A 27,278-nucleotide genomic window follows, 5' to 3' on the forward strand; every position below is an offset into this window, starting at 1 on the left:
AGCACTCTCCCCAATTGGCATTCCCAGCCTCCACCAGTGAAGAGAGAACTTAGTCATTGCAGCCACTGGCTGATGGCAGCTTTCCTTCTGTGAATTTGTCTAATCCTTTCCAAAGCTATCCAAGTTGGTGGCCATTATTATTTATTGTGGCAGTGGATTCCAAAGTTTAATTATGTGTTTTGAGAAGAAGCACTTTCTTTTGCCTGTCCCAAATCTTCCAACATTCATCTTCATAGGATTGTCCCTGAGTTCTATAAGAGAAGAGAGGCTTTGCTAGGCCTTGGTATATTCTAACTGCTGTTGTGTTCTTCCTGGTGTTTTTGAGCACCTGAGAATTTCAAGAGCTACTGAGGTTGCTTGTGGTTTGCAGAATTTGGTTCTGTTGAGTAGCCACTGACAGGATTCAACCAGGGCCGGCTCTAGGGATAGGCTGGGTGGCGCGGGGCGCCAGGGCGCCGGGCCGGCAGGGGGGTGCCTTGCGGCGAAGCCACGCGGAAGCCGTGCTGCGCGCTGCGTCTGCCCACCAGGGTGGGGGCATCGGAGCGATCTCCACACCACGGCGCCAGGGCGCCCGACCTGCTTGAGACGGCCCTGGATTCAACTACTTCTAAATGAACCATATTCTTAAGATAGCTGAGACATACCTGCATTGTTCCAAGTGCTTTGTTCCAGACAAAGCTCCCCCTTCCTGGTGGCATCATCTAGTCTGTACTATAATTATATTTTCATCTACCACTTGCAAAGTTTTTTGCTATGGCTGCTCACAGATTCTGAGGCATATATTCATGACTGAATTGGATAAGGACAGATTTCCTCTTCATATCCTTAGTGTTCCATAGATGTGCTCTGTGCTGCATCACACCCCTCCCTAATTCTAGTTTAACTAGGGGGATTTATAGAATTAATTCCATAAATGGAGCGTGCAAAGTTTGCTGCAGTTTTCACTTGAGTGTTTAGTTGATGTGCCCTTCCAGAATGGGAAAACACCATACAAAAAAGAATCTTTATGCACCCATAACATACAGTTACACCATAATGATTATTTGCAGTGTTCTAACATTCAGCATGTGTACAATAGTACTACAGAAATAGAGAGACAACATTAATTAACTCCAGGAATTAAAAGCTGTCGGAAACTGCATGTACAGTGCTCTGTTGAAGATTGGAAAATTGTAAGTGGAACAATGGAGGATTCCTGAGGCATTTATTCCTCTTCAGAAACAAGAACAAGCAATTTAAAACTTTCAACTCACAGAAGGACTTTAGTTGAGAATTTCAGGAGTCTATCTAAATTGAATCTTTGAGTCTTTGAGCAGATTTTTTTAAGGTCTTCCCTAATATTTGGTGGAGAGAGATCTGCATGTATGAGAAAATCTCCCCCAATCATCAGTATGTTTTGCAGTAAAAGTGATGCTGGGGAAATGTTTGGGAATTAAGAGAGTGCTACATATGAGACATTTTTTTCACTATCTGCAGACCCTTCACCAATGTGGTTTGCCTTCCAAAACATAAGACATCTCTACATTAGTAAGATGTTTTGGACTACAATTCCTATACTGCCTGACCACCAGTTAAACCAAATGAGACAAATGGGAGTTGTGGTTCAAAATATCTAGCCTACAACTCCCATCAGCCCCAAACAGCAGAGACAAAATATGATTGCAGGCCAGCATCAACTTTAGCTGAATACTTGATCTTTTTGAGATCTGTTCCGACAAAGGTCTGTATAGTTAAAGCTATGGTTTTCCCAGTAGTGATGTATGGAAGTGAGAGCTGGACCATAAAGAAGGCTGATCGTCAAAGAATTGATGCTCTTGAATTATGGTGCTGGAGGAGACTCTTGAGAGTCCCATGGACTTCAAGAAGATCAAACCTATCCATTCTTAAGGAAATCAGCCCTGAGTGCTCCCTGGAAGGACAGATTGTAAAGCTGAGGCTCCAATACTTTGGCCACCTCATGAGAAGAGAAGAATCCTTGGAAAAGACCCTGATGTTGGGAAAGATGGAGGGCACAAGGAGAAGGGAATGACAGAGGACAAGATGGTTGGACAGTGTTCTCGAAGCTACGAACATGAGTCTGACCAAACTGCGGGAGGCAGTGGAAGACAGGAGTGCCTGGCGTGCTCTGGTCCATGGGGTCACGAAGAGTCGGACACGACTAAACGACTAAACAACAAACAAATTAACTTCCATTTGCTTCCTGTTACAGAGTCATGATATAGCATATACAGTATTCAGATCTTCGACAGCTCCTTCTACTTTTCAGAAAAGATAACTGGGGTATATCTGGTGGTCTGACTCATTATAAGGCAGATCTGAATGTCCAAGAAGCAAAATGTAGACTTGCACAAAGCAAATCTCTGAAACGTGAGAGTCAAAGCTTCCCCGATTGCCTCATTTTTAGTTCTGGAAGGCCTCCCCCAAATTCCTCTCTGATTGTAGAGGCTAGATGTGCCTACTCATGACACCAGAAAGGCACTCTACACATAAACAGAGGGATTTCTTCTTTTTTACTACTTTTCAATTACCAGTACTAAACATTGGCATCAAAAATAGGTTGCAGCTCTTCAGCTTCCAGTACTAAGCTCTGTCACTAAAAATAGTTTGCAGAATTAGTTGGTGCCCTTTGGAGCACATCACACTCTAAGCAGTCGCCCTGCCAGTGCTAAATCCCTTAAAGTCCACCTGATCTGTTACACAGCAGCAGGACCAACAGACACACTGTATGCATTTGTACTTATTAGTTTGGAGTTACAGCTCAATCCAAAGATGCTTTGCCAGTTCAGAAGCAGCACACTAATTAATACAACTGGAAGCAAGAAGTTTCAGAAGTCTCCCAACACACTCATTAACATACACCACTGAGAGATTTCATAAAGTTCAAAGCTTATCTCGTAGCCTTCATGCTCCGCATGTGCTCAGAACAGCAGCTGGCCAAGTGATCTCCCCCCCCTCCCTTTTATTTTTTATTTTTTGCTAAGAACAAAATTAAATTAGATCAGATCATCATCTTTTTTCCCTTGTAGAATTAAAAATATGCTATGAAAACAAGTCAATTGGCTTCTGGAACACACACCCTATCAGATACATAACAGTAAAAGATAAAAGGGAATACCTCCAGCATCAGCCCCATCGTAATACAAGAAGTCTGTGACATTTTCATGGCAGAATTAATTAAAATTCAGAAGGAGGCTGTTGGAGGTAAAACAAAAATTCTAAACACCATGTCAGGAGCTTTACAGCTACAGAATAAGAGTGGAGTCTAAGGGGAAGAGGCTAACCAAGTAAAGGAGCATTGAGAGTCTCCTCATACCATCACCAAATTGAGGAAAGTGAGAGGGATTAGGGGAACTGTCAAGTATGGTTTTGGGTTCAGGAGAAAAAGCCAGGATTTCTCCTCTGGTTTATATAACTATCTGAGATGGAAATGAACTTTGGAACTTACAAAGCTTATCTCAGGTTTGAAGTGAGCTTTAGCAAGCCCCCAAAGTTCTATCTGGCAGCTTGGTATAACTTTACTGGAACATTGAAGTTGTCCCATATTTCATCATTAGAGCCCCCACAAGGGTTTTCTCATATCATGACAAACTTCACTAACTGAAAGTGGTCTGTATTCAGATGCAGAGGTATACATGCTTTCCAGGGTGTGTGTGTGTGTGTGTGTGTGTGTGTGTGTGTGTGTGTGTGTAATCAAAGATAACTACCCTGTGGTTTCCTGAAAAGCATTTAGAACACTCTACTGTTGGAGATGTGATACTGGAACTAGACTGATGGGCAAAGCACGGTATATGGAGTAGAAGACCAAGAAGAACTGCTGATATTGAGAATACTGTTCTGTCCCTGTAGTACAGAAAAAGGTAACTGGGCACATCCAGAAAGCCTATGCATGCCACTTCTTAAAAGTCTTGGAAACAAATCTTTGTTTTAAAATTCCACCTTTCATATCATTGCTATCATAAGTTACATCTGTTCACATAATTCACAGAAAATTGTATAACGAAACATATGCAAGAGCAAAAGACTATTCGAATTCACTGAACAATGCTTTTTATTTGAAAAACCCTCAAAATATACAAAATTGCTTTACTCTGCTTCATTTCCCGACATTCATAAACATAATTGCATTTATTTTTCTAGTCAAGACTGCAAAACAAGTGATAATTTACAATATTACAGCTTACATCTCCTAGGATTACAGACTCTATCTGCTACCCATACTGATAAGAGTGCCGAGGGGAGAAACTATTCAAAATATTTCTACAGATTTCACCCTCCCCTGAGGATGTTCTCTACACCATTATCATCAGCTGCCTCTTCTGCAAAAAAATAACAAAACCTCCTGAAAATAGCACACTTGTTTAAGTGAATTCATTTTCCATTCATCAAGTGGAATCTACACAAAGTAAAGTTGACTTATTAAATAAACTACCTAGAATGAGATATAGTTCGCCTTGGTATGGATCAAGCCATCGTGACTTCACTGTGCTCAGAAGTCATGATGGGAGTCTGCTTTTCTATGCAATAATTTATTTTCAGAACAGCACTCTCTCTGTGTGTTCCCCCCCCCTTAAGCTTTCTAAACATTACATCCAGGGTCCTGCATTGTTTCCTCAGTTCCTAACAGTAGTGCTCCTATTCAGGGTTCCAGCCAGCCTGCAGCTGAAAGTCCACGGTGAGCATAGTTGGCTGCCAGAAGGAGCTATTGCCAGAGGTTCTCTGCAAATAAGGGTCTACCCAAGAGGAGTTGTGTAAGATTATGCACTGTGACAAGAAAGTGGGTAGTTGTTGTCCCCCCCCCCCATTCTCTCACAAGACTAGAACTAAGTCAGGGAAATAAAGTGAAGCTGACTATTGAAAGAATCAGGCCAGACAAAAAGGAGCACTTCTTACATAGTGCATAAACATGGAATTTGCTCCCATGAAATGTATGTAGTGGTAGCCCCCAACATGGCTGGCCTTAGAAAGAGGACAAATGCAAAGCGAGATGAGTGCCACAACCCCATAGTTGCCTTTGACTGGACCTAACTGTCCAGGGGTCCTTTACCTTTACCTTTTGCTGGGAATCACAAGTCAGAAGAACACTCTTGCATTCAGGTCCTGCTTGTGTGTTAGTCACAGTCTTAATCCAGCAGGGTTCTTTTTTATGAGGGGGGGGGGGGAGAAGATCCAGTGGTAAACTATGACAGAATCAGGAAAAAAGAGTTGCTGGCAGTGAGGATATCGGTCTTTTAAGTTTCCTCCCTGGTTCAGCCAAGAGCCCTCATTGCGCTCCTTAGTGTCAGCTTCTGCTCCAGATCTCACAGTAGGCATGGATCCTGGGCAACATGCACAATTGGAGCAAGGCAAGAAAGCAAGTTCCCACATGCCAACTCCCCCCTGTTAACAGTTATTCTATAAATTCACTTTCATACAAGTTGAGTTAGTGCACCTACACACCCACTTTATAAAAAATGACATACCGTAGCACATCAGTCCTGTTCCACTTCATTTCTGTTTCTGTTTGGTTTGTGTTTTTTGCTGGGTTTGGTCTGTTTCCATGACAGGTGGAGGAATCATTGTCTGACTAGAATTATATTGTCATCAGACACCTGAGAAATTACCTGAGTGAAGTAAAGCTGAGTAAACCTGTGTGTGTTTGTTTCTTTGTTTTAAAGTCAAGCACATTTCCCCCTCTTGCGAACAATGAAATTGCCTACTATTGGGTCCTCAAATTGTAAACCGCTTTCTTCCTGCAATCCAGCAGTATATAAATTTTATGAAATAAATAAATAATGCTTTTGCAACTGAAATCCAAGGATCCCTAGATTAGCAGGGGTTCCTCACTCACAAGGTCAGCAACAGATTACATCCTTCCTGCAAGACAGCTTGCCTACCACTATTAGTTCTCCTCTGAAACAAGGGGATTTTTTTAAAAAAAAACCTCTGCCTCCAGATAAATGATAATAATAATGATAATGATAATGATAATGATAATAATAATTTTATCATATATACCCCATCTGGCTTCACTAAGCCAATCACCTACACCAACTTCTGCAGCCCCAAAGTGTCTTGCCTAATATACGCCTGCTTTTAATGCCAAATAAACCTCTGCTGGATTAATAGGAAAGGGCTATTTCCGAAGATGACCAATATGGGATGCTTCAAAAGAAGATACTGGGCAATCCAGGACTTGCTAAAAAAAACAAAAAAAACACCTAGATATATCCTCTTCCTATCTCTCCTTCCCTGCCAGGTCACATCCCTGAGTCCTTGATGCTGCTACCAGCCTGATAATGGTGATAATGGGAAGGTGCCAACAATCACAGCCAGGAGCGCTCACTTCTTGATTGCTTTCACTGAGCAGAAGGGGGGGAGCAGACTGAAAATAGCTCAAGTGTACCATTTAACACAGCCAGGGTGTAGTGATTTTATGGACCCCCCGATGAGAACAATTCATTCTGGACCATTAAAAGCCTCCCTGGGAGTCTCACTTTCGCAACACACTTCTTTCTCCCCTCCACATTTTTAGGGAGATGGTATCTGCGGGCAACTGATGAAGTGTCTCTGCAGCTCTGTGGGAGATGTATGATTTCTGTACAGAAGTGCTTCTGGAATATATGCTGGACATGAACTGACCTTGCCAATTCCCCCTCCCCACCTGGTGGGGAAGGGAGGAATATATACAGTATGAGGATGTTTCCCCAGAAAAAAAACCAAAAATACAAAAACATGAACCGAATAGTGAAGGGGTCCTCTTATTAAGAAAAGAGTGATTTTAAACAGTGATTGATAACCAGGTATTTTGCATTTATATACTCAAGAGCACTTAGCAGATATTTAAACTCCCTTTTAAAACACCAAATCCACCATTTCCCCCAACCTTTAAACTGTGCATGCGTACATCAGAAGAGTCCCAAAATAACAAGTTCATTCAAACTTTCTAGTTAGTTCCCTGGTACCACTTGTAATAAGCCTACTAAGGGCTGCAAGGTAGAAGGGAAAGAAGCAGCATTATCCTCTCAGGCATGAGGAAATCTCCCCAGCAGCCCATTGGTTCTTCTTATATTGGCTATACTTTGTGTTCAGCCCTGGGTCTTGGTCTGAGAAATAGTCAAACTCTGGTCTTGTGTGTGTGGCTGCCTGGCTGCTATCTAGATAACCTTAACTCTCTATTATCCTGATGCCCTCCCAGTGTGCCAACCTTTTTGTATCCGCCTACCTGACTTATTTTCAGCTCTTTATTTGCACATTTGTTTCTGGATTCTTTGCTTGAACTTCTTGAGTTCCAACAGACTGTGCCTTCAGGCCAGGGGTGAGGAACCTCTGGCCCTCCAGAAGATGTTGGACAACAGTTTCCTTCATTCCTCACCATTGGCAATGCTGGTTGGGAATGATAAGGAGTTGCAGTCCAGCAACATTTGAAGAACACAAAGGTTCCCTGTCCCTAGTCTAGTCCTTTCATATATTTAGTGAATGAATGTGGGGCAGGGGATGAACTGCTCTGCTCCTGACCTCCATATGTTCATTTGAAGGTCTGGTCACATCTCATCTGTCTGTAGGATATCTATCTAGACATTTTAATGAATGTGGGATAGCTGGAAGCAAATATATTGAAAGATCAGACCAAAGACCCGTCTAGTCCAGCATTCTGTTCTTACAATGGCAACTACATGTCTCTGGAGAGCCTCTCAATGTTGTTATTATTCACAGTTTCCAAAATTTCTGGGTTGATTCAAGTATAATAATTAGAAGACTATTCCAAGGATGCAAACCATTGAACCCAAACTCCAGCATTGCCAGTGACATCATGGGAGTTGTGATCAAACATCATCTGAAGGGAGACAGTTTCTCAATCCTTATCATACACTGCTGTAGACCAATGATTCTCTGATGCAGTGCTCAATCCTGACTCCAGTCCAAAACTGCAGTAACCTTGATCTCGTCATCTACCTGCCAATGGGCCAAGACTCAATTACCCACAAAGAAAAGAATACATGGTTCCTTGCATTGCAAAAATTGGCTGGTGTGCAGAGAAAAAATAAATTAGGGCTGGCTTGATTCACAAGCCCCACAGGTAGCCAATTGGGGTGACAATTTCTTATTCTTTCTGAATTCTTATTTACCACTATATTGACTGTAACAGCTATTTACAACTCTATCAAAAGAAAAAGAATAAATGGTAAACACAGCACCAGCTGACATTAAAAGAATATTACAGTATATCAATTCTAATTTAAACACATATGTTAATATAAGCCATCCATATGTCAAATTGGTATCTAAACAAGATTGATTATTATAAGTGGTATACTTGAACATGGAAAAGATAAGTGTTTGTCCTTTCCACTAGGCAATATGAGTCTCATAAATGCTTGCAAAGTCCCACTTTTGTTGTACATCCATTAGTCTCTGCACCACAGAAATATAATTTACGGGTGTATTACACTGGTCCTATGGTGTATTATTTCTGGTTAGATATCTAGTAAGGATTTCTTCAAAACAAAGTCAATGCAGATAATAATATCTAACCAGAAATAATACACCATAGGACCAGTGTTTGAAATTCCCATTGTTCTAGGCGCATTTTGCAACAGGGAATTTCATTAGCAGAAGCAGTTTCTGAGCTCTGGGCGCAGTCCTGCACCTAAGATTTCAGATTAAAACTGCAGTGTGGAAGCAAAGGAGGACCTTTTTCTGCCTCCCCACTTCCAGCTACTCTCTGAACACTGAAGACGAAACCCTCTTTAGAATATTAGGTGGGTAGGGGAAGGACTAGACCATGTGAAAAATGAAGATAATATTTTAGCTGCAGTTCATTCATTTTCAGCCTTGTATTCTTGTTCATTCATTTTCTTGTTCATTTTCAGTCTTTTCATTTCATTTCATTTTCAGTTCATTCATTTTCAGTCTTGCATTCTTTTTTTTAAACAAAAAAGTGCCTAGACATTCCATTGTTGCGCCAATAACCTAGGTTTAAGGTGCCATTTAGCTCCTAGCTTTCATATCTCGGTTTCTAACACTGCACGGGACCAAAATCATAATGCCCAAATCATATGGCTCGAAGGAGCATTGCCAATGTTACATCATCTATGTAAAATAGCCAATTCCCTCCTGTAAAGGTGCTGTGGAGTTTAAACTACCTTAAACATCATTTTTTTTGTTGAATCAATCTCAATTTTAAATCTAATGAAACACTACATATAGATATTAAAGCAATTTTTCACTAATTTGGATCAACAGGATACTCTTAAATCTCTATTCTAGTGGTTTCCAGTTTGTGGTCCGTGGACCCCAGGGGGTCCACATAGCCCACCCAGAGAGTTTGTGGCACCATTCACACAGCACAAATTATCATAAAGATATCAAAACTTTCAAAAGTAGGGGGTGCATGGCTTGGCTTCTGAAACACAGGGGCAGTACTTAACTAATTGACCGCCACTGCTCTATTTCATTCATCTCTAAGATCCTGAAAATCTAATTTACAACATTCCAATAAAAATTATAAACAACTATTACAAGTTTAGCTTTTTGTGATGAGATTTATACTTTAGACCAGTTAATAGGATCAGATGGTGAATTTTTGGCAATTTCAAACTTGGGATGACAGCTTCAGTGGTGTTTTTTTTTGGGGGGGGTTGTAGTATTTCACACTGCTTTGTCACAGAGCTGCTTTATCATGAAGTGGGTGTAAGCTTCCAGTTATTTTACTTTATCCTATTTGAAAAATGCTGCTTCTGCTTCTGGTCACTATTCAAGAGGCATTTGTGAAGGAAATCATGGTAGCAGCAGAACTTGCAGTTTTTATACAGTTAAGCAAAAAAAGGGGAGGGGGAGAATTTCCGCCATCAAAGCATTTTTTAGAACAGTTTAAAAAATTGAAAAGGAAGCCACCAACACCATAGCCATTGTAAGCACCACCCCCCCCCAAAAAAAACCAATGTTCAAAACATTTCATCCCAACTCCTCTGAAACCACATTTCTATTGTGTGTTCATCCCAAATGGCTCCTTCCAAGTCAGGCGAATCCCCAAACAGGGTGAAAGTAGCCCAAGCCTTGTTACTAAGCAATAAATTCATGAGCCTTAAATTTCAGGGGATTTCCAGACCTACATTTACAATACTTGATGTAATTGATGTTGCTCTCTCAATGCTAACTTGTACAGTAATCTGTTTATTTGTACATCCTAAGGAATTTCTGGAAACACAAAGAAAATGCCTTCATGCTCCCTAGACTTAGATGAGAACAGATAATAATAATTCATGATGTACACAGTCAGATTCTAAAGCTATTCTTTTAACAAGTCTGCATACTTCCTTGTAAGCAAAAATTAATGCATCCAGGTACGAGTCAAAAATATAGTAATATTTTTATCGCATTGCTTCTGGAATAATAATAAAAATAAAAATGCTGTTTCTAACAGCTGTTGGCAACCAATGCAGCCTGATCAAAAAGACAAAGATAAATGTAATGTCTCAGAGATGCACAAGCTGTTTGATTTGAAACACACCGTTTTCCAGAGCTGTACTAAAAATTTATCGAGTATGGAAAGAACTCCATCCCATTCTGGTTTAATGTGGACACTGTTACAAGGTGACAGACTGTGCCAGATATGCAAATCAATGAAACAGACCACTGGAGGTAAAAAATCCCATAATAGTCTGCCCTTCTTCAGAAAGTGGTGAATTATGAGCCTCATTAGGTCAATTCAAGGGTGCCTGCTATCATGATGCTCAAATCAAGATCCTCAAAGCGATGGTGTAGGAACGAGGGTGCGGTGGGTGTGGGCTGCCACGGGTGTCATCACTGGGGGGGGGGTGATCACGGGACGTGGCTTGGGCACCTACAGGCTCTGTGCTGCCTGAAATGGCAATGTGGGGCTTACAGACTTTGTGCTCTGCCCCGGCTTCCTCCACCCCCAGATGCAGGGCATTTGTGCCACCCCGGACGCCCAAGCAGCTAACTACGCCACTGCCTCAAAGCCAGGCACCAGTTTCTCTGCTCTGCTTACCACTAGGACTGTTGATCAAAGAAGGTAACTACTAAGAGAGAGATGGTTGATTACAAACCCTCCTGAACTTGTGAATGATGTGATCCAGGAGAGCCAGTTCCACGACACAGGCTGCTTTATGGGTCTACGGCCTGCTGCTGCACTCCCTGAGTCTGGCCCACATGTCACACAATGAAGTCACTAGATGGCCCCACTTCACTTCTGGGCCATTTCCCTGCTTGGTGTGGAATGTCTCCTAGTTTGTTCCTCAGCTTGTCCTGTCACACTGTATCCTGCCATGCATTCATCTGCATTTGGATTTTGTATCAGTGTACACTGGAGCTGAGGCTCCAATACTTTGGCCACCTCATGAGAAGAGAAGAATCCTTGGAAAAGACCCTGATGTTGGGAAAGATTGAGGGCACTAGGGGACGACAGAGGACGAGATGGTTGGACAGTGTTCTCGAAGCTACCAACATGAGTTTGACCAAACTGCGGGAGGCAGTGCAAGACAGGAGTGCCTGGCGTGCTCTAGGCCAAGGGGTCAAGAAGAGTCGGACACGACTAAACGACTAAACAACAACAACAACACTACTTACTGGCAGAATAATATACAGTGGTACCTCGGGTTACAGACTCCGCTAACCCAGAAATAGTACCTTGGGTTAAGAACTTTGCTTCAGGATGAGAACAGAAATCGTGCGGCAGCAGTGGGAGGCCCCATTAGCTAAAGTGGTACCTCAGGTTAAGAACAGTTTCAGGTTAAGAACGGACCCCCAGAATGAATTAAGTTCTTAACTTGAGGTACCACTGTAGAATGTTAACAATACCTTACTGTTCTAAGCACAAAATCTTAAACAAATGGCATATGGAGTCTAACTGACCCTATTAATATGCATATAGCATAATTATAACAGTTGCACAATTATAACAGTGCAGTAAACATTGGTTGTGAATTACCAGTAAAAAAGCACGGCTCAGAGACCTTGCAACCCTAACACATGCTAGGAGCTGCCTGATCATTCTATGCACAATATCAACATTTTGCAACTGTGTGAGTAAGACAGACAAAACAGTCACATAAAACACAGCTGTAATTTGATCACTGCACAGAAATGACATATTTCCCCTTTCTTAATGTTAACCGTATCAGGCCCTAAAAGTTCCAAGGCTGAATCTGTTGATGGCTGGGGCAAGGTGGCTTTGTATTTAGACTCAACCCCGGGATATGGTCAACTCCAGATCTAGGTCTATTAGGGAGAGATGTCTTTTGTCTGTTCACATTATTATTGCCACTGTTTTATTTATTGGATTTATATACTGTCCTTATCTGAACATAGCATAAAAAGACATGATGAAAATACAAAATACATAATAAAACAAAAACAAACACAAACCAATAACCCCACTCCCACAAAGACATTTAAAAGCCCATAGATTGTTTAATCAGCCAAAGGCCTGATTATAGATGAACATTTTCGTCTGGCACCAAAATATATGTAATGAGGGCGTCAGGCAAGCCTCCTTAGGGAGAGCATTCCACAAATGGGGAGTCACCACAGAAAAGGCCCATTCTCATGTTGCCACCCTCTGGACCTCTCATGGAGGGGGGAACACAAGGAAGGACTTCAGGTGATCATCACAGGATCCAGGGCCATCTTAAGCATATCTGGCGCCCTGGCACCGTGGTGCAAAGATCCCTTCGGCGCCCACACCCCACCCCGTTTCCCAGCGTGGCTGTCTGGTGGGCGCGGCTGCTGCAGGCGCAGCAGCGCGGTGCCCCCTGGTGGCCTGGCGCCCTGGTGCATTGCGCCACCCAGCCTTGCCTTAGGGCCGGCCCTGACAGGATCCATGTCAATTCAGATGGGGAGAAGTGATCCTGGGTTAATCATAAATGGTTCAGCTTCCAAACAATCTAGGTGCTTAAGCAGGTAACTGACACATATTTGGAAAAATGAAAACAGAAAAACATAATTCAACCATGTATTTAAAAGTGTATGTGGGAAGAACTTTCTTTTATCTGCCCTGAATCTTTCAAAATGCAGCTTCATTTGGATGCATTTGAGTTCTAGTGTTATGAGAGAAACTTTTCTCTGTCTACTTCCTCCATTCAGTGTATAATTCTACAAACTTCTAAAATGTCACCTCTTACCTTTTCTCTAAACTAAAGCATTTCCTCATTGGGGGGGGGGTTGCTCCAATCCCTTGATTATTCAAGTTGCCCTTTTCTGAACCTTTTCCAATTCCACAACTGTACCAACAGTATTCCAACTGTGATTGTACCATAGATTTGCATAATGGCATTAAGATATCCACAGTAAGTTTTGTAGGTAGTGACTGCCATTTCACTGTGTACTGCACTGAGCAGATTGTTAGTATTTTTATTTTTTTAAAGTCTAGTGGTAGCGGAACGGAAAAGTTAATAGCCAGCATTACTGAAGGTCATTTTGGTAAAACTGCTCATAAACAGGAAATGCAGTGTTGGTTTTGTATTCACAGGCATCCTTACAAAATGATAGCAAAGTAATTACGCCAATCAAGTTAGCCCTGTTTAGGCCTCCACTGCAGCTAATTAGTTAATGCCTATGACACCTTTTGAACATATAAAATATGAAGATTTGCTGGTGCTATAAAAAGTGATTGGCAAGTCTTCTCTGGGGTACTTGGAATGCTAAATGCATCTTGACTTCTCTTGCAAAAAAAAAAATCAAATCTATTTCTGTCTGGTTGTCCACCAGAGAGGGTTTTTATTTGTTGCATTATAGAGGCTTGCTTTTGAAAACAGAGGCCCATGGGCACATTGGGATCAGTAAGAGTGAACTAAGGCACATTCTGTGGGACCTGGAACCAAACCGGTTAGCATCCAAGGCTATGCATTGCTAAAGAAAATGAACCTAGGTCAAAGTGATGAAGAGGAATAAGTAGGAAACACATTCCCATGTTTTTATGTATGCAGCACCAAACATTTTTATTTATCCCCCCCCCCCCCCGAAGTCTAAATTTATCCTCTGTAGATTGCACATGTGTCAGTAGTATGGACTATAAAAAGGTTGGGTTTTGTTTTGTTGTTTACACTGCTACGAGAAAGCAGAGGAGGCCAATTTTTTACAGATACACACTACTCATTTTCATTAATGCAACCTGTCTGACTGAAGGTAAAATATAACACTTGCAGACACCAAATACACAAATAGCTTCAGAATTCAGGAACGGGGTCTTGAAACAACAGGATTACTTCACCAGGTAAAACAGAAACAATGGGCTGGATATTTTTGAATGGTTAAGTGGGTTATAAATGCTCTTGAATCATAAATAAATAAATCCAATAAAACCAAATGCCTGGTTATTGGTTTGTTTTTGTTCTTGTTGTATTACGTATGTTGTGTTCTCATTTTTGTATTTTCATGTTGTGAACTGTCCTGTGATTTTCAGATGAAGGGTGACATACAAATTAATTAATTAATTAAATTAAATTTGGAAATGTTTTTCCAACCTCTCTCCCATCCCTAAACCTGATGCATAATGTAGAAGCTCTAAAGCCGTGCCAAAAATAAGCAAACAAGATTCTTCTAAGACCACCCCCTTTTACAAGAACGCCAACTAACCCACCAACATGTAATGGGCCCTTGGCTGTAACATAGCATCAAAGGTCATATCAGCATCATATATTTACTGCACCGTTTTATTACTTCAGTGGTCATTGATGCCCACAAAGAATCCTGGGAACTGTAGTTTACTAAGGGTGCTGAGAGTTGTTAGAGATCAGCTACACACACCTCTTCCTTTTACGTGCTAAGAGTCCCAAGGCCTACCTTGTTCTCTAGCTTCCAGCTCCCCAGTCCCTGGATTTCTTCACTGAGCCATTTCTGAGATTGTAAATCCATGTTTTAAAATAAGGCCGTGAGTATCTCACAGTGAACAGAGGGGTAATGATTGAACGTTCACACAAATCAGCTAGGACAAAGTGCAAGAGAATGAACTAAAGTTCCATTAGCCTCCCAGAACTAGTTTTACAAATGTCATTAATAGAACATTCATTCAAAAGGAAGGTAAGTGGAGAGGAAATCAATATTTGCTTCTTAATCTTCTAATTAAGTTGTTGCTTGTTTCCAATCCTGAGAAACCCATTATAAAAACCATTTGTTTGTAATGATCTAAAAGAAAGTGTCTCCCCCAAACTGTGGCTGGAAACAGAAATAGTTGAAATTGTTCTTGATTTTATTTTTGTTATTCAACAAATAAAAGGGGGGGGGGATGCAGTAATTAGTGTCCGTCAAGTGTCCTGTGACTAAAAAACCCTCACTGTAAGCCATTGATACAAGCTCATTATATCTGAGAACAAGGATTTCAAAGATTTTTAGGTGCTCAGAGGAACTGAGAAAACCCATAATTTAACTGGATTATGCACTGTATGACAAGCAAGGTTCAGCTGCTTAAGAACATATCTTTAAAGCATAGAATCATAGAATTGTAATGTTGGAAGGGATCCCAAGTGTAATCTAGTCCAACACACTGCAATACAGGAATCTCAACTACAGCACCCATGAGAGTTGGCCATCCAACCACTGCTTAAAAACCTCCAAGGAAGGAGAGTCTGCAACCTACCAAAGGAAGTCCATTCGATTGCCAAACAGCTCTTGGTTTGGTTTCCAGACCCTTCATTATCTTGGCCGCCCTACTCTGCACCTGTTCCTCCTCTACACTTGTGGACACAGTATTCCAGGTGTGGTCTGACCAAGGCAGAATAGAGTGGTACTATTACTTCCCTTGATCTGGATATGACCTGTTGAATTTTTTGCTGCTGCTGCATCACACTGTTGACTCATTTTAAGATTGTGGTCTACTAAAATCCCAAGATCATTTTCACATGTACTACTGGAAAGCCAGGTGTTCCCCATCTTATATTTATGCAGCTGGGTCTTCCTGCGTAAGCATGTAATTGTCCCTACTGAAATTCATTTTTGTTAGTTTGGGCCCAGTTCTCCACTCTGTTAAGGTCATTTTGAACCTATATTCTGTTTTCTGCAGCACTAGTTACCCCTCTGAGTTTGGTGTCATCTGCAAATTTGACGAGCATTCCCTCAATTCTCTCTTCCAAGTCATTTATAGAGGTGTTGAATAACAATGTGCCCAGGATAGAACCCTGTGGCACCCCACTTGTCACTTTTATCCAGGATGTTGAGGAACCATTAGTGAGCACTCTTTGGGTTGGGCCAGGCAACCAGCTACGAATACACCTAATAGTACCCTGGCATGACTTGTTTTGAGAAACCCATTCTGGGTCTTAATAATCACAACATTATTTTCTTTGTGTTCACCAACTGACTGTTTAATTATCTGTTCTTAGACCTTTCCTAGTATGGACTGACCTGCTGGGAGCCTGAGGGCCCTGCCTTGCCTCTCTCCACCTGGCTTGGAGGGCTCCATAAAGGATTGCTGCTGCTGCTCGACAGCGATGGCTCCTCTTTAAAATTGTTTTTTTATTTTTTATCTATGTAATTTTAAATTGTTATTGATATTAATGTTGTATTTTTTTAGTTATAGATTTTATGATTTATGTGGAAATTGTTTTCCATTTGGTTGTGTACCTTTTGATGTGCTTTATTTATTGGTTATGACTTTTGTTATGTTGGTAATTATGAAAATCTTGTCATGCTGTAAGCTGCCTTGAGCATTGTTTTAACTATGAAAAGGTGGCATACAAATAAAATGATGATGATGATGATGACGTCAAACTCACTGGTGGGTAGTTGCCGAAATATTCTTTTCCCCACTTTTTGAAGATGAGCACATTTTCGCAACTCCAGTCTGCAGGGACCTCACCTGTTCTCCCAGAATTCTCCAAGATCATTGGTGGAGATTACATCCGCAAGCTCCTTTAGTACCCTCCGGTACTAAATGTTTACATTAAACATTTACTAAACCTTCTGCTATTTTTTCTCCGTTCCTGTGAAAAAGAAGAAAGTTCCTAGTTTCTTATCAGTGTGAACTTGATTTCATGGGAGTGAGCCAGGCAATTATCCTTCACCCAAACAGATGCTTTCCAAGGAATAATATCTGAATGGCCCTTGAATCTATTTAGAGCAGGGCTCTATCATATCGGATGGCATGTAGATAGATTCATTACTAAATTGACAACTAGTCAAAGGGTTATGCTAATGAGAATGAAGATTCCTGGCAGAATTGATTTTTATTGCATTTCAAATTTTGCATATACCTGACAAGTTCATTTGTTAATGAAAGGCAGAACAAGGATAAGACCCAAGAAGAGCCAAACTGAAGGAGAATTTAAACACGCTTGTGTGTGTTTAAATGCATAACTGGTATTCCATTGTTCTGGATCTCATGGAAAGCCAGGGTGGTGTAATAATTAGAGCAGGGTTTGCCAAACTTGGTTCTCCAGCTATTTTGGGACTACCACTCTCACGATCCCTAGCTACCAGGGCCAGTGGAATGATGGGAATTGTAGGCCCAAAACAGCTGGAGACACAAGTTTGGAAACCTGGATTAAAGTGTCAGATTGGGACCTAGGGTGAGAGATAGGATTTTAATCTCCACTCACCCATAAAAGCTTACTGGATGAACTTGGGCCAGCCTTTGTCCGTCAGCCTCACAGGGTTATTGTAAGGATAAAATGGGGAGGGGGAGAGCCATTAACATCACCTCATAATCCTTAGGGGAAAGATGACATGTCAATTTAAGGATTGAAAATTAAACAAAATGGAACCACTTTCTAGATCAGTTGCGACCAACTTGTTTGTTTCCGTGGCAGTAATGTGAAGTTTTCTGCTCTTTGTGTCAGCAAAAGTGAGTAAGACTCAAGCATGTGTGATGAGCAAAAGTGTGCCCAGCTAATGGGCAAAATTAGTTGTGAACTATGCAGGGCTTTTATTACACACTATTTAAAATACTTAATGGTTTAACTTGACAAATGGAATCACTAAATAACTTTTTTTTTAAAAAAAAGCTTGGCCAAAGTTGTAAAGGCGTAACACTTAACAATTTACCATATGAATTCAGACACAGTGCCAATTTTCTACATTTTTATGTATCACCCTTTACAAGCATTATTGCTTTGCAGAATAGATTTTTTTTATTCGAGAAATGAAAACATAAATCTATGTCTGGTTTCCTGCATAAAGCTTCATTGCGTATAAGCTGCCAGGAACCAATATTTGACATTTAAAAAAAAAAAAATTAAAACGTTCCATAAGAGTACATATTGCCAAAGGCAAGGAGGAAGATCTGAAGAGAAAGTAACTGTTCAGTACCTTGGATCCAGGACATACTCCTGATCTATCATCTTATATCTATAAGCATGGGAGCCCCCCAGGGAGAGTAGAGGATTAGGATTTCCTATTGTACAAATGGAAGTCCTGACACTAATGGGACAACTTCATTGGTTACAACCCTTGGACTTTTAAAGAGGTGGGTAGGAAATTTCCTCTTATTAGTAGCTATTTTACCCTAACCATTTTTTGAATAATTTTCCCCATTGCAATTACCATCACGCCCACCTTCAGTTTGCTTACATAATATCAGAGGAGTCTATCTTTCAAAAATGCAAAATCACACAGCTCTACTAGCCACTAAGGAGTGACTGAATCTCTCTCTCTCTCTCTCTCTCTCACACACACACACACACACACACACACAAATCAGGCACTTGAACACTTTTTATGAGGCTGTGTGCACTAGCAAACTCAGTCTGAAAAAGACACCAACAGTCATATTTATCATATTTATCATTTATCATATAAACCAGCTGTCTAATGTCCACCAGTGTGTAGGCTGGCATTATGTAGCAATGCATGAAATTGTGACATCTTGATACTGGGGAAAGAAAACCACAAAGTTCTGTGAAACTAATCATATGTCATGCCTAAACTCAGGCTTGAGTGCAGGGAATAGCCAAAAAAAACCACAGCAATTTATTTAGAGGAGTGTTTCTTAAAAAAAAAATACAATGGGGAATGCAGAGGATTTCAGGGAATGTAGGAATGAACTCAAGAATGCACAGTTAATATCAGCCCAGCCTTAATGGTACTCTCATTAAGGGAGGTTATTATTACTTACATAGCAACATGACTGCACATGCACACTCCAGAATAGCATAAAGCAAGAGAGCACTGCTAGAATATAAGCATCTAGCCATCAGCTATCACCCATGAACTAACAATAAAAAGGCAGCTAGTATAAATTTCCCTTCAAGTATGCCTTGCAACCTGATCTGGCAGCCTTTCTGCAGCTAGAAGTGCTTTGGATATGGCATGCCAACCGTCATGATAGAACAATGTCAGAAAGTGTGATATTGTAGCAGCGACATCCGCAGTGGCATTTTGCTGCTATCACAGGCAGTTGTGTCAGCACAGATATTTAGAAATGGAGTGACAAGAAAGTTTCTCTTTCTCTGTTTCAACAAAGCAAACTAAAAGACAGAACAACTTGATTATTACCATTTCTAAAGCTTAGGAGAGGTCATGATTTCACACCGTTTTGCAGATCAAACCAATCTCTAAAAAGAAACTGCACTTAAACCTCACATCCTTTAAGAAATTAACTTTTCCTGTCCTCCAAAAGGCAATACAGTACTGGTATTGGGAAAGAACAATTAATGACTTTCACACCAGTTAAAATGGTAAACCCCCTTTTTGCAAAAGTCAACTTGAATGAAATTCTTTGTCACTTTAGTGGATTTTGAATGGTTCTCACTGTGGCAATGAGCATCAGGTTGGGTTATTACAGCAGAAATACCACCAATAAAGTCAACGGCAGCCCTATCAGAGAAGGGGGTGCCAGAGTCAAGTAAAAGGTGATGTGCACCCCATTTAATTAAATTAAAGTTGGCTGTCTCTCAAAATCAAGTCAAAGGCATGTCAAACATAGGTTACACATTTGAGAGTTAATCCGAGTGTCACCATTTATTTCAGACACAGATCTCTCTATGCAAGAACATGGGGAAAAAGTGTAAGAATTGGGAAATTGTGTCCCTGGTTTGTTGACATCCAGAACTCCAAAATGGATTGAGAATCATAGCTGCCAAGTTATCCCTTTTTTAAGGGATTTTCCCTTATGCTGAATAGGCTTCCTTGTGAGAAAAGGGAAAACTTGGCAGCTATGTTGAGAATTACCTGGGTATTACCTGAGCCAGATCAATATACAATCGAATTAATGAAATCATCCCCACAACCACAACATATGTAGATCAAAGACTACCTAGAAATATTTGTCATTATGTTCTCTGGCGCAGCCTATATGATCACCCAGGGGAAAGCTATATTAGAAAACTTTCCTTCATTAATTCCAATGATCCTTATTAGATTGTTTATATGTTGCCTAACGGTGACAACTTTGTTACTTATCATGCAGTGAATATTGCTGTGGCAACACAGAAATTGAGAGTGTGCTTTGTAGAAACTAATGTAGATAATTGTATCAACCTTTAATCTTGTTTTACTCTGTCAGATGTTACTATTAAAAACAGTAATCAGATGTAATGCAGGTTTGGTTTTGTTCTAAAATGCAAACCGAGTTTTCTAAACACCTAACTGGTTGTTCTTTCTTTAAGCAATTGCTACCTATCTACTCAAAGCAGTTTGCATTGACAATTAAAAAACAATAACACAAATCGCATACATTGCAAAGCTAGCAAATCACTTCAAGAGCCAATAAAACCAAGCCACAATTTTACTCAGAAAGGTGAAACTTCCATTACGATTAGATAAAACTGTTAAGAAATAGGAAACAGAAAGTCAGCTCTTAAAGACAAAGGTTAAGTTTAATTCCCCGATGCTGAAAAGTCATCATGAAGGGGGCTAAATGTATCTCCTAGGGGAAACAAATTCCAAAGCCTGGGTGCGGCCACTGAAAATCCCCTTTTTGTCTCATCGTTAACTGTACCCCAGACACTGACAAAACCAAAACCAGCAGATCTTCTGTAGCACACAAGTTCATATGAAAGGAGGCAGACAATTGAGATACCTTGATCCTAAGCCATAGAGGACTTTAAAAGCAACACTTAGCATTGTTCCTAGAAGATTTTACTGACTATAAAGGCAGGTGATTAGCCTTTACATTTAGAATCCAAATTGCTACATGAAAGGAGGGGAAATGGGATTCAAAACCAACATACAGTCATCCCTCGCTTCAGGTTAAGGACACTTCAGGTTAAGTACAGACTGCCAGAACCAATTGTGTACTTAAACTGAGGTACCACTGAACTCTGGGCAATGACAAATGTTACTAAGTAACAACCCAACACACTCAGAATGGCTTCTAATGTGAAGTGTCCTAGCTTATAATGTCAAATGTAATGTCTACACTATTCTGGAAAATGATATGACAAGCTGAACTTGTTATTCCTGCCCGTATCAGCCAACATCAGCCCATATCACAGTTTTGGAAGTTCTCACCCCGAGATAAATAATATTGTTTAGAGGCTTTCTTACCCAACATGTTTTTTACTCACCAGTTGGGACAGCAGGATCCATTGTGGGTTTCTCCCAGGTATTAATCTGCTCCCAAGTAAATCCATTGGTCCCCAGAGCCACACTATAACCACAGTTACTGTAGTGTTCATCAAACGAACAACCACCTAAGGAGAAAAGAGATGAATAAATACTTCTGTCTTAATTACTTCTGTCTTGTTATGTTACTCCATTTAAATCAGTGCCTTTTATATGGGGGGAAAAAACTTGCAAGGGAAAAATAAAATGAATTTCTGGAACATTAAATTGTTTCCACTGCCCTGGGGGTATATAGGAAAGATTTCTGAGTCTTAAATGTATACTTGGAACATATGGCTTGCCTTTTTAAAAAACTTAATAAGCAATTGTTTCTTAGGTCACTTTTCCTACTCACAGCTTTAAATCTTCACAATATAGATAGTAGTGTCATATGCCACACATTAATCTGAAGATTTGTGCTCATATCTCAGTTAATGGTCCCCAAGGCATTGTGCAGTAAAACCTAATGTCCATAAAAGATCACGCAGAGGGGAAGGAGACAACTTCATATTTGAATAAGCAGCACATTAAAGTTTGGCGCTCCCTTGCTACTTTGGTTTCCCTTTGAAAGTGCAAAAAAGAGTGTTGCAGTTACAAATCTTCCCAGTTTTGTGTGCCTTTCTATTCTAGTTTTTGTGCACTAAGGTCCAGATTTATTTTTAGTAGCATTAGAAAAGGGCTACTTTACCCCCCCCCCATTCTAGATGAGTTTTATATTAAAACAAAAAGAAATCTCTTCTGGCATTGATATTGCCACATACTTATATATGAATATGAACTAGCAAGATTTTCAAAAACAACTGATCATAAAGTATTAGCACAATCTAGATCTGTTAAAAACAAAGCTCTGCTATGACTTCCCCCCTTTTCACAGAAGTGTATGGAATTTGCAGGCGCAGTAGCCCTTCTAGAGCAAATTATGTTTTACAATACGTCGCCACGGAAGGAGAGATGATTATAATGGACAGCATACCCGGCACATGAGTAGTTGATGTCACCAGTACCCAGGGCCGGCTCTAAGGGAAGGCTGGGTGGTGCAGGGTGCCAGGGCGGCGGCGCGCAGCAGCTGCGCCCACCCACCAGTCGTGGCGAGAAACGGGTCAGGGTGGCGCCGGAGCGATCTCCGCACCACGGCGCCAGGGCGCCCGACATGCTTAAGACAGCCCTGCCAGTACCCATGCAGAGGTGCTTTTGCTCCACATTAGGTTTCATGGCATGTATGGAAGAAATGCTTGCTTGCTTGACCTGGATATTGATAGAAGACCTGGAACTTTCAGTCTCCGCCGAAAAGGGATGGTTTCCATAGCACAAGCTTCTGCTTGTCATCTTAGAGAATGTTCCTCACTAGGGCAACAGTAGCCAATGTTGTTGGACTCCAGCTCCCATCAGCCCCACCGATTGTGGACAGGAGTGGTTGTCCCACAAAATCTGCATGGTACCACCTTGCCCACACGCAACATGGGATCTTATCATCACTATTAAACCTGCTTATCATTCAGGAGAAAAAGTCATAAATGAATGTATCCAGTATTCAATGTAAGCTATCCCTGTCCTAGTTTTCCTATGGAAACTGGCTTTTATTCATCTACCATGCTAGCTATAACATATTTTGCTTCCTCCTCCAGTCAAGTTGGAATTCTGTTCACTCTTTGGAATTGGGGAAATTCTTAAAGCAAATTAGCAGGGTTGGAAACACCCCTGACTTGCTCTGCAGGTGAAACGCCAAGTGCGGCTGCAGGATGCCAACCAAAAGGGCTAAAGGGATGCTATTTGACTTCTATTCCTCCCTATAAGCCACATTCTCCAGGTACGTACCCTGAAAAATTCAGGGTAAATAAACTGGAGTGGTTCAGTGTTAGACAAGAGAGGGTTGGCACAAGGGATCAATGTCTTTCTGTCCAATATTCACCATCTGCTTCATTTTAAAAACATTGCAAGGAAATAAAAACACAAATGCCTGGTGATGACTTACTCAAACAGTCACTATCTGGCCCCCATCCCATATTCTTCTTCTAACTACTGGGGGGGGGGGGAGAGACTAGTTCCTGCTTTCACTTCTCCTTATGAATATTGCCCAAAGCTAAGTTCATTAAGCACTCTGGATGACTTCCAAATATAGATAGGTAATTAAGCACCTTTACACATGGCCACTTTCGTGGGCTGATTTTTTAGATTTGTAACCAAATTTCAGCAAAAGCAAAATGTCAAGATCATTTTGGGGGAACGCTTCTTGAATAACATACCTGACTTCTTTGGAAGAAATCAAAAAGAGAATTTTGATAAGATTCATGAAGGACAGGCCACATGAATGCTTTTCATTGATCCCTGCACCCCACTGCATCAAATGTGGGTGGTCTATGCGGCTTCTGCTGGTAGGCCTCTGGGCAAAGCATTCAAACAATTGCTTCACCACATCTAGGAAATAAGCTCCCAGAGTAACCCCTGAAAAAGCAGCAGCAGGACCTAATCATGCCTCCTCCCCCGCAAGAGCTGATAGGGAGATGCGACAAAAGGGTTTTAAAATGAATAGAGTACAATCAAAGTAGCCAAGAGGGATAGATCCCAGAATGGAATTGTTTATTTAGTATTAATTCAATTTATCAGTCGGCACTCTCAAAAATGACTTATGGCAGTTTACAGATGACAGACAGAGACAGATAGATAGATGATAGATAGATTAGATAGGTGAAAGATATAGATAGATAGATAGATAGATAGATAGATAGATAGATAGATAGATAATTGATAGACAGTCAGATATTACCAAAACAAATTCCTGCATGGCAGGGGGTTGGACTACATGACCCATGGGATTCCTTCTAATTCTATGATTCTATGAAAATGTAAAAAGTAACAAAATGAAAACAAGCAATAATGACTCCATAAATTGAAGGAAAATTGCAAGGATAATGAAACTGAAGTAAGCAATCAAAGGTTATTTTATCAAGAACAGTAGAGGAAGGTGAGGCAAAATGAGATTTCTCAAGACCAGATTAAAAAAATGTTGTAATTGTCAGGAGCTGAGATCAGGAATATCAGGGGGTTTTTTATGGTTGAACAGGCAAGAGGGTCCAACTGTCTCATACAGAAACTTTTGTGCCTTCCACATAAATATGCAGAAACACATAAGCATTGCCCATTCTGCTCACAAAGTTCTAATGTTCTATTAAAATAATTACTTGTCAAATGGATTTCTAAGAGCCCGTTTCATACCAAGTCCCACCTTGAATATTCCCCCTAAGGCTGAGTTCTCTGGCTGAGTTCCCTGGGGTGTAAATTGTTTTAACAATGTAATTAAACACTTCTACAACGGGCCAATGTTTAATTGCTTGTCAATGTCACAATGTAAACCAAGTAAACAGAAATAGCATAAAGGGCAACATTATCTCATGAAGCAGACAGCTGCAAAGAATGTGGAAGAACATTCACATATTAATTGGGGCTAACAAGGAGCGACACTAGTATCTGGATTTTGGACACATTCAGAGGATTAACAGATTTTAAAAGAAATTAATACAGAAGAAGAATGTATTTTATGAACATACATGGAAAGACTCCCATCTTTCTCTAGAAGCTCAGACTATTGCAGGGAAAATGTCACTTCAAATAATTATTCAGCATATTTATTGCAATCATCATTATTAAGCTATCCTAAAGACTGGCAGATCAGAGGAGATCATGTTCTTTACGGCATTATTTATCAACAGCTGCTAAGATTACTTATGGCAGCAAGAGTGCTCCTCAACAACATTATGGTTAAGATAATGCACAAGAACAAGGAAAATAGCAAGCACACGTGCATATAATTAGATGGCATCACTTTGCTGAATTTTGAGTGGAAACGTGCTATCAGGGTTTTGGTAACACACTGGATGGTGCAATAAGCCACCCATCATTCCTGTTCCACTAGCCTAAGAGATTTCTGCTTGCAAAATGGTACATTCATGTGTTGCAGCAGGACTTAGGTATAAGCCCCGCCCCTCCAAAAGCAACTCACATGCTACCTACAATTATGGACATTTATCACAGCTAACTCAGCACAGTGCAATTGGTTTCAAACAGGCATGGTACAAAAAATGTTAGAAGTCGAAATACAATCTTAAAAACAAAGTACAAACCTACCTGTACCTACCAACCACTTAACTAACGGATGCATTTAGACATTACAAATACCCCTAATAAACATTTATAATATGAGCAATTGGAGTGCTATTTTGGAAGGGAAGGAGGACAGATGATATATATATTTCTTGCAACAGATAAATAAAGTAGTTGAGAGTTGCTTGAAAATATAAAGAAAATGATACAGTTTACAGAAATGTATGAGAAAAGAAAAAATGTCTTGTTGAATCAGAGCAAATATTCATCTAGTCCAACAGCCTGAATCCAACAATGGTCAGCCCATGAGCAAAGCATGAAGACCATGTCCCTTCCCTGTTGCTTCTCTGCCAGACGCTGGCATTCAGAGGCACCCTGTGCTGTCAACAGGGAGCTGCTTCTATTCACCAGCCATGGTCTCCTTGAACCTGCTCCAAAGGGTGCTTTCAAGTGCTTGCTGAGCACTCCTACGCAAATGCTCTCTATATCTCTACTGTCCACTCCTCTGGCACAGAGGCAAATTTTAGGGAAGTTACATATTTTTGCTCAAAGACCTTCATTTTCTCTCATGTGCCATGTTAAATTTCAGCTTGTTGATAAGCTGCAGAATGTCACCTTCATCTGACTTGGACACCCGTCCTGCGGGGAGGAAACAAAGAAACTCAGCCATGGGTTCCCACCCAACACTTTCCTCGGTGAATACTGATGGAAAGAAGACATTCGGCTTCTCGACATTGTTTGCATCCTCCTCTGGAAATCCTCTTATTAATCTTTCCCACATGAAGCTGAGACAAAGAACAAGTGACCTCTCAGCGAGGAAAGAGAAACCCAAATAAACAAAGGCTCCCTTGACCCACAACAAGCTTGCAGTTGTGACTCATTACGGCAAAGGCTGAAATAGCCCCTGTTTTACATTGTGCGCTGGTAACAATGCTGCTGTTCCTCTGAATGATCCTAATTAATTTTGAACAGACCTATCATCAGTTACTGAGTCTTGCCCCTGGATTAAATGTAAACCAGCCTTGCATAAATTGAGTGCTTTCTTTGAATATATAATTGAATTTGCAGAAGTGTGCGCCAGGGGGGTGTTTAAATAAGTGCACAAATATGATAAAAAGGACTTCACGCCATTATATCTAATTCAGTAAGCAAAAATAATGGCAGGGCACGTACCAATTAGCTTTTGATTTATTTATTTTAACAAATCCAATTAGTAGAATGTTTTATAAAGTCATCCAATGTCAAAAACTCGTGGACTCTCTAAAGAAAGAGCACTGGAAAAGGAGAAGAAATTAAGCTAGGCTCATTGGATAAATGGTACCCAATGTGCAGAGGAGGGGAAGGAGGGGAACGCTCTGTTGTGCGAGAAGAATTTCCTGCACTCATGGGATAACTTTGTTGGGTAGAAACCTTAACCTATGTAGGGAACACCCTACCTAAGATTAAAAAGGATACTTATATCCAGGCTTGGTATCACCCCTGGAAATGCTGCAGATTGAACCTGGAGCATCACAACACTTTTTGGAGAGGAGATGACTACCTTCACAAAAACATTGAAAAAGTTTCTGTGGCATTGCATTTTTGGGAAACTAAGAGACCCCGGGGACTCTGCGGGAGGAACTCTGCTGAGAGCAAGCTCAATCCTCAAGCAGGCACTTGCTGTGTTAGTCCGTAGCTGGAAAGGCAGGAAAGTACCTTAAAGACTA

At 40.7% G+C, this 27,278-nt stretch overlaps 1 protein-coding gene across 1 annotated transcript in view; it reads right to left on the bottom strand.

Moving 5' to 3' along the window:
- PTPRT (protein tyrosine phosphatase receptor type T) overlaps positions 1-27,278 on the bottom strand; it is a 582,983-nt gene that overhangs the window by 397,324 nt on the left and 158,381 nt on the right. The window contains exon 2 of the mRNA XM_088674576.1: positions 21,438-21,563. Within this exon, the coding sequence (XP_088530702.1) occupies positions 21,438-21,563 (126 nt within the window). The remainder of the gene's footprint in view (positions 1-21,437; positions 21,564-27,278) is intronic.

This window comes from Zootoca vivipara, chromosome 7 (genome assembly GCF_965207765.1).
Source record: "Zootoca vivipara chromosome 7, rZooViv2.hap1.1, whole genome shotgun sequence".
NCBI classification, from domain to species: Eukaryota; Metazoa; Chordata; class Lepidosauria; order Squamata; family Lacertidae; genus Zootoca; species Zootoca vivipara.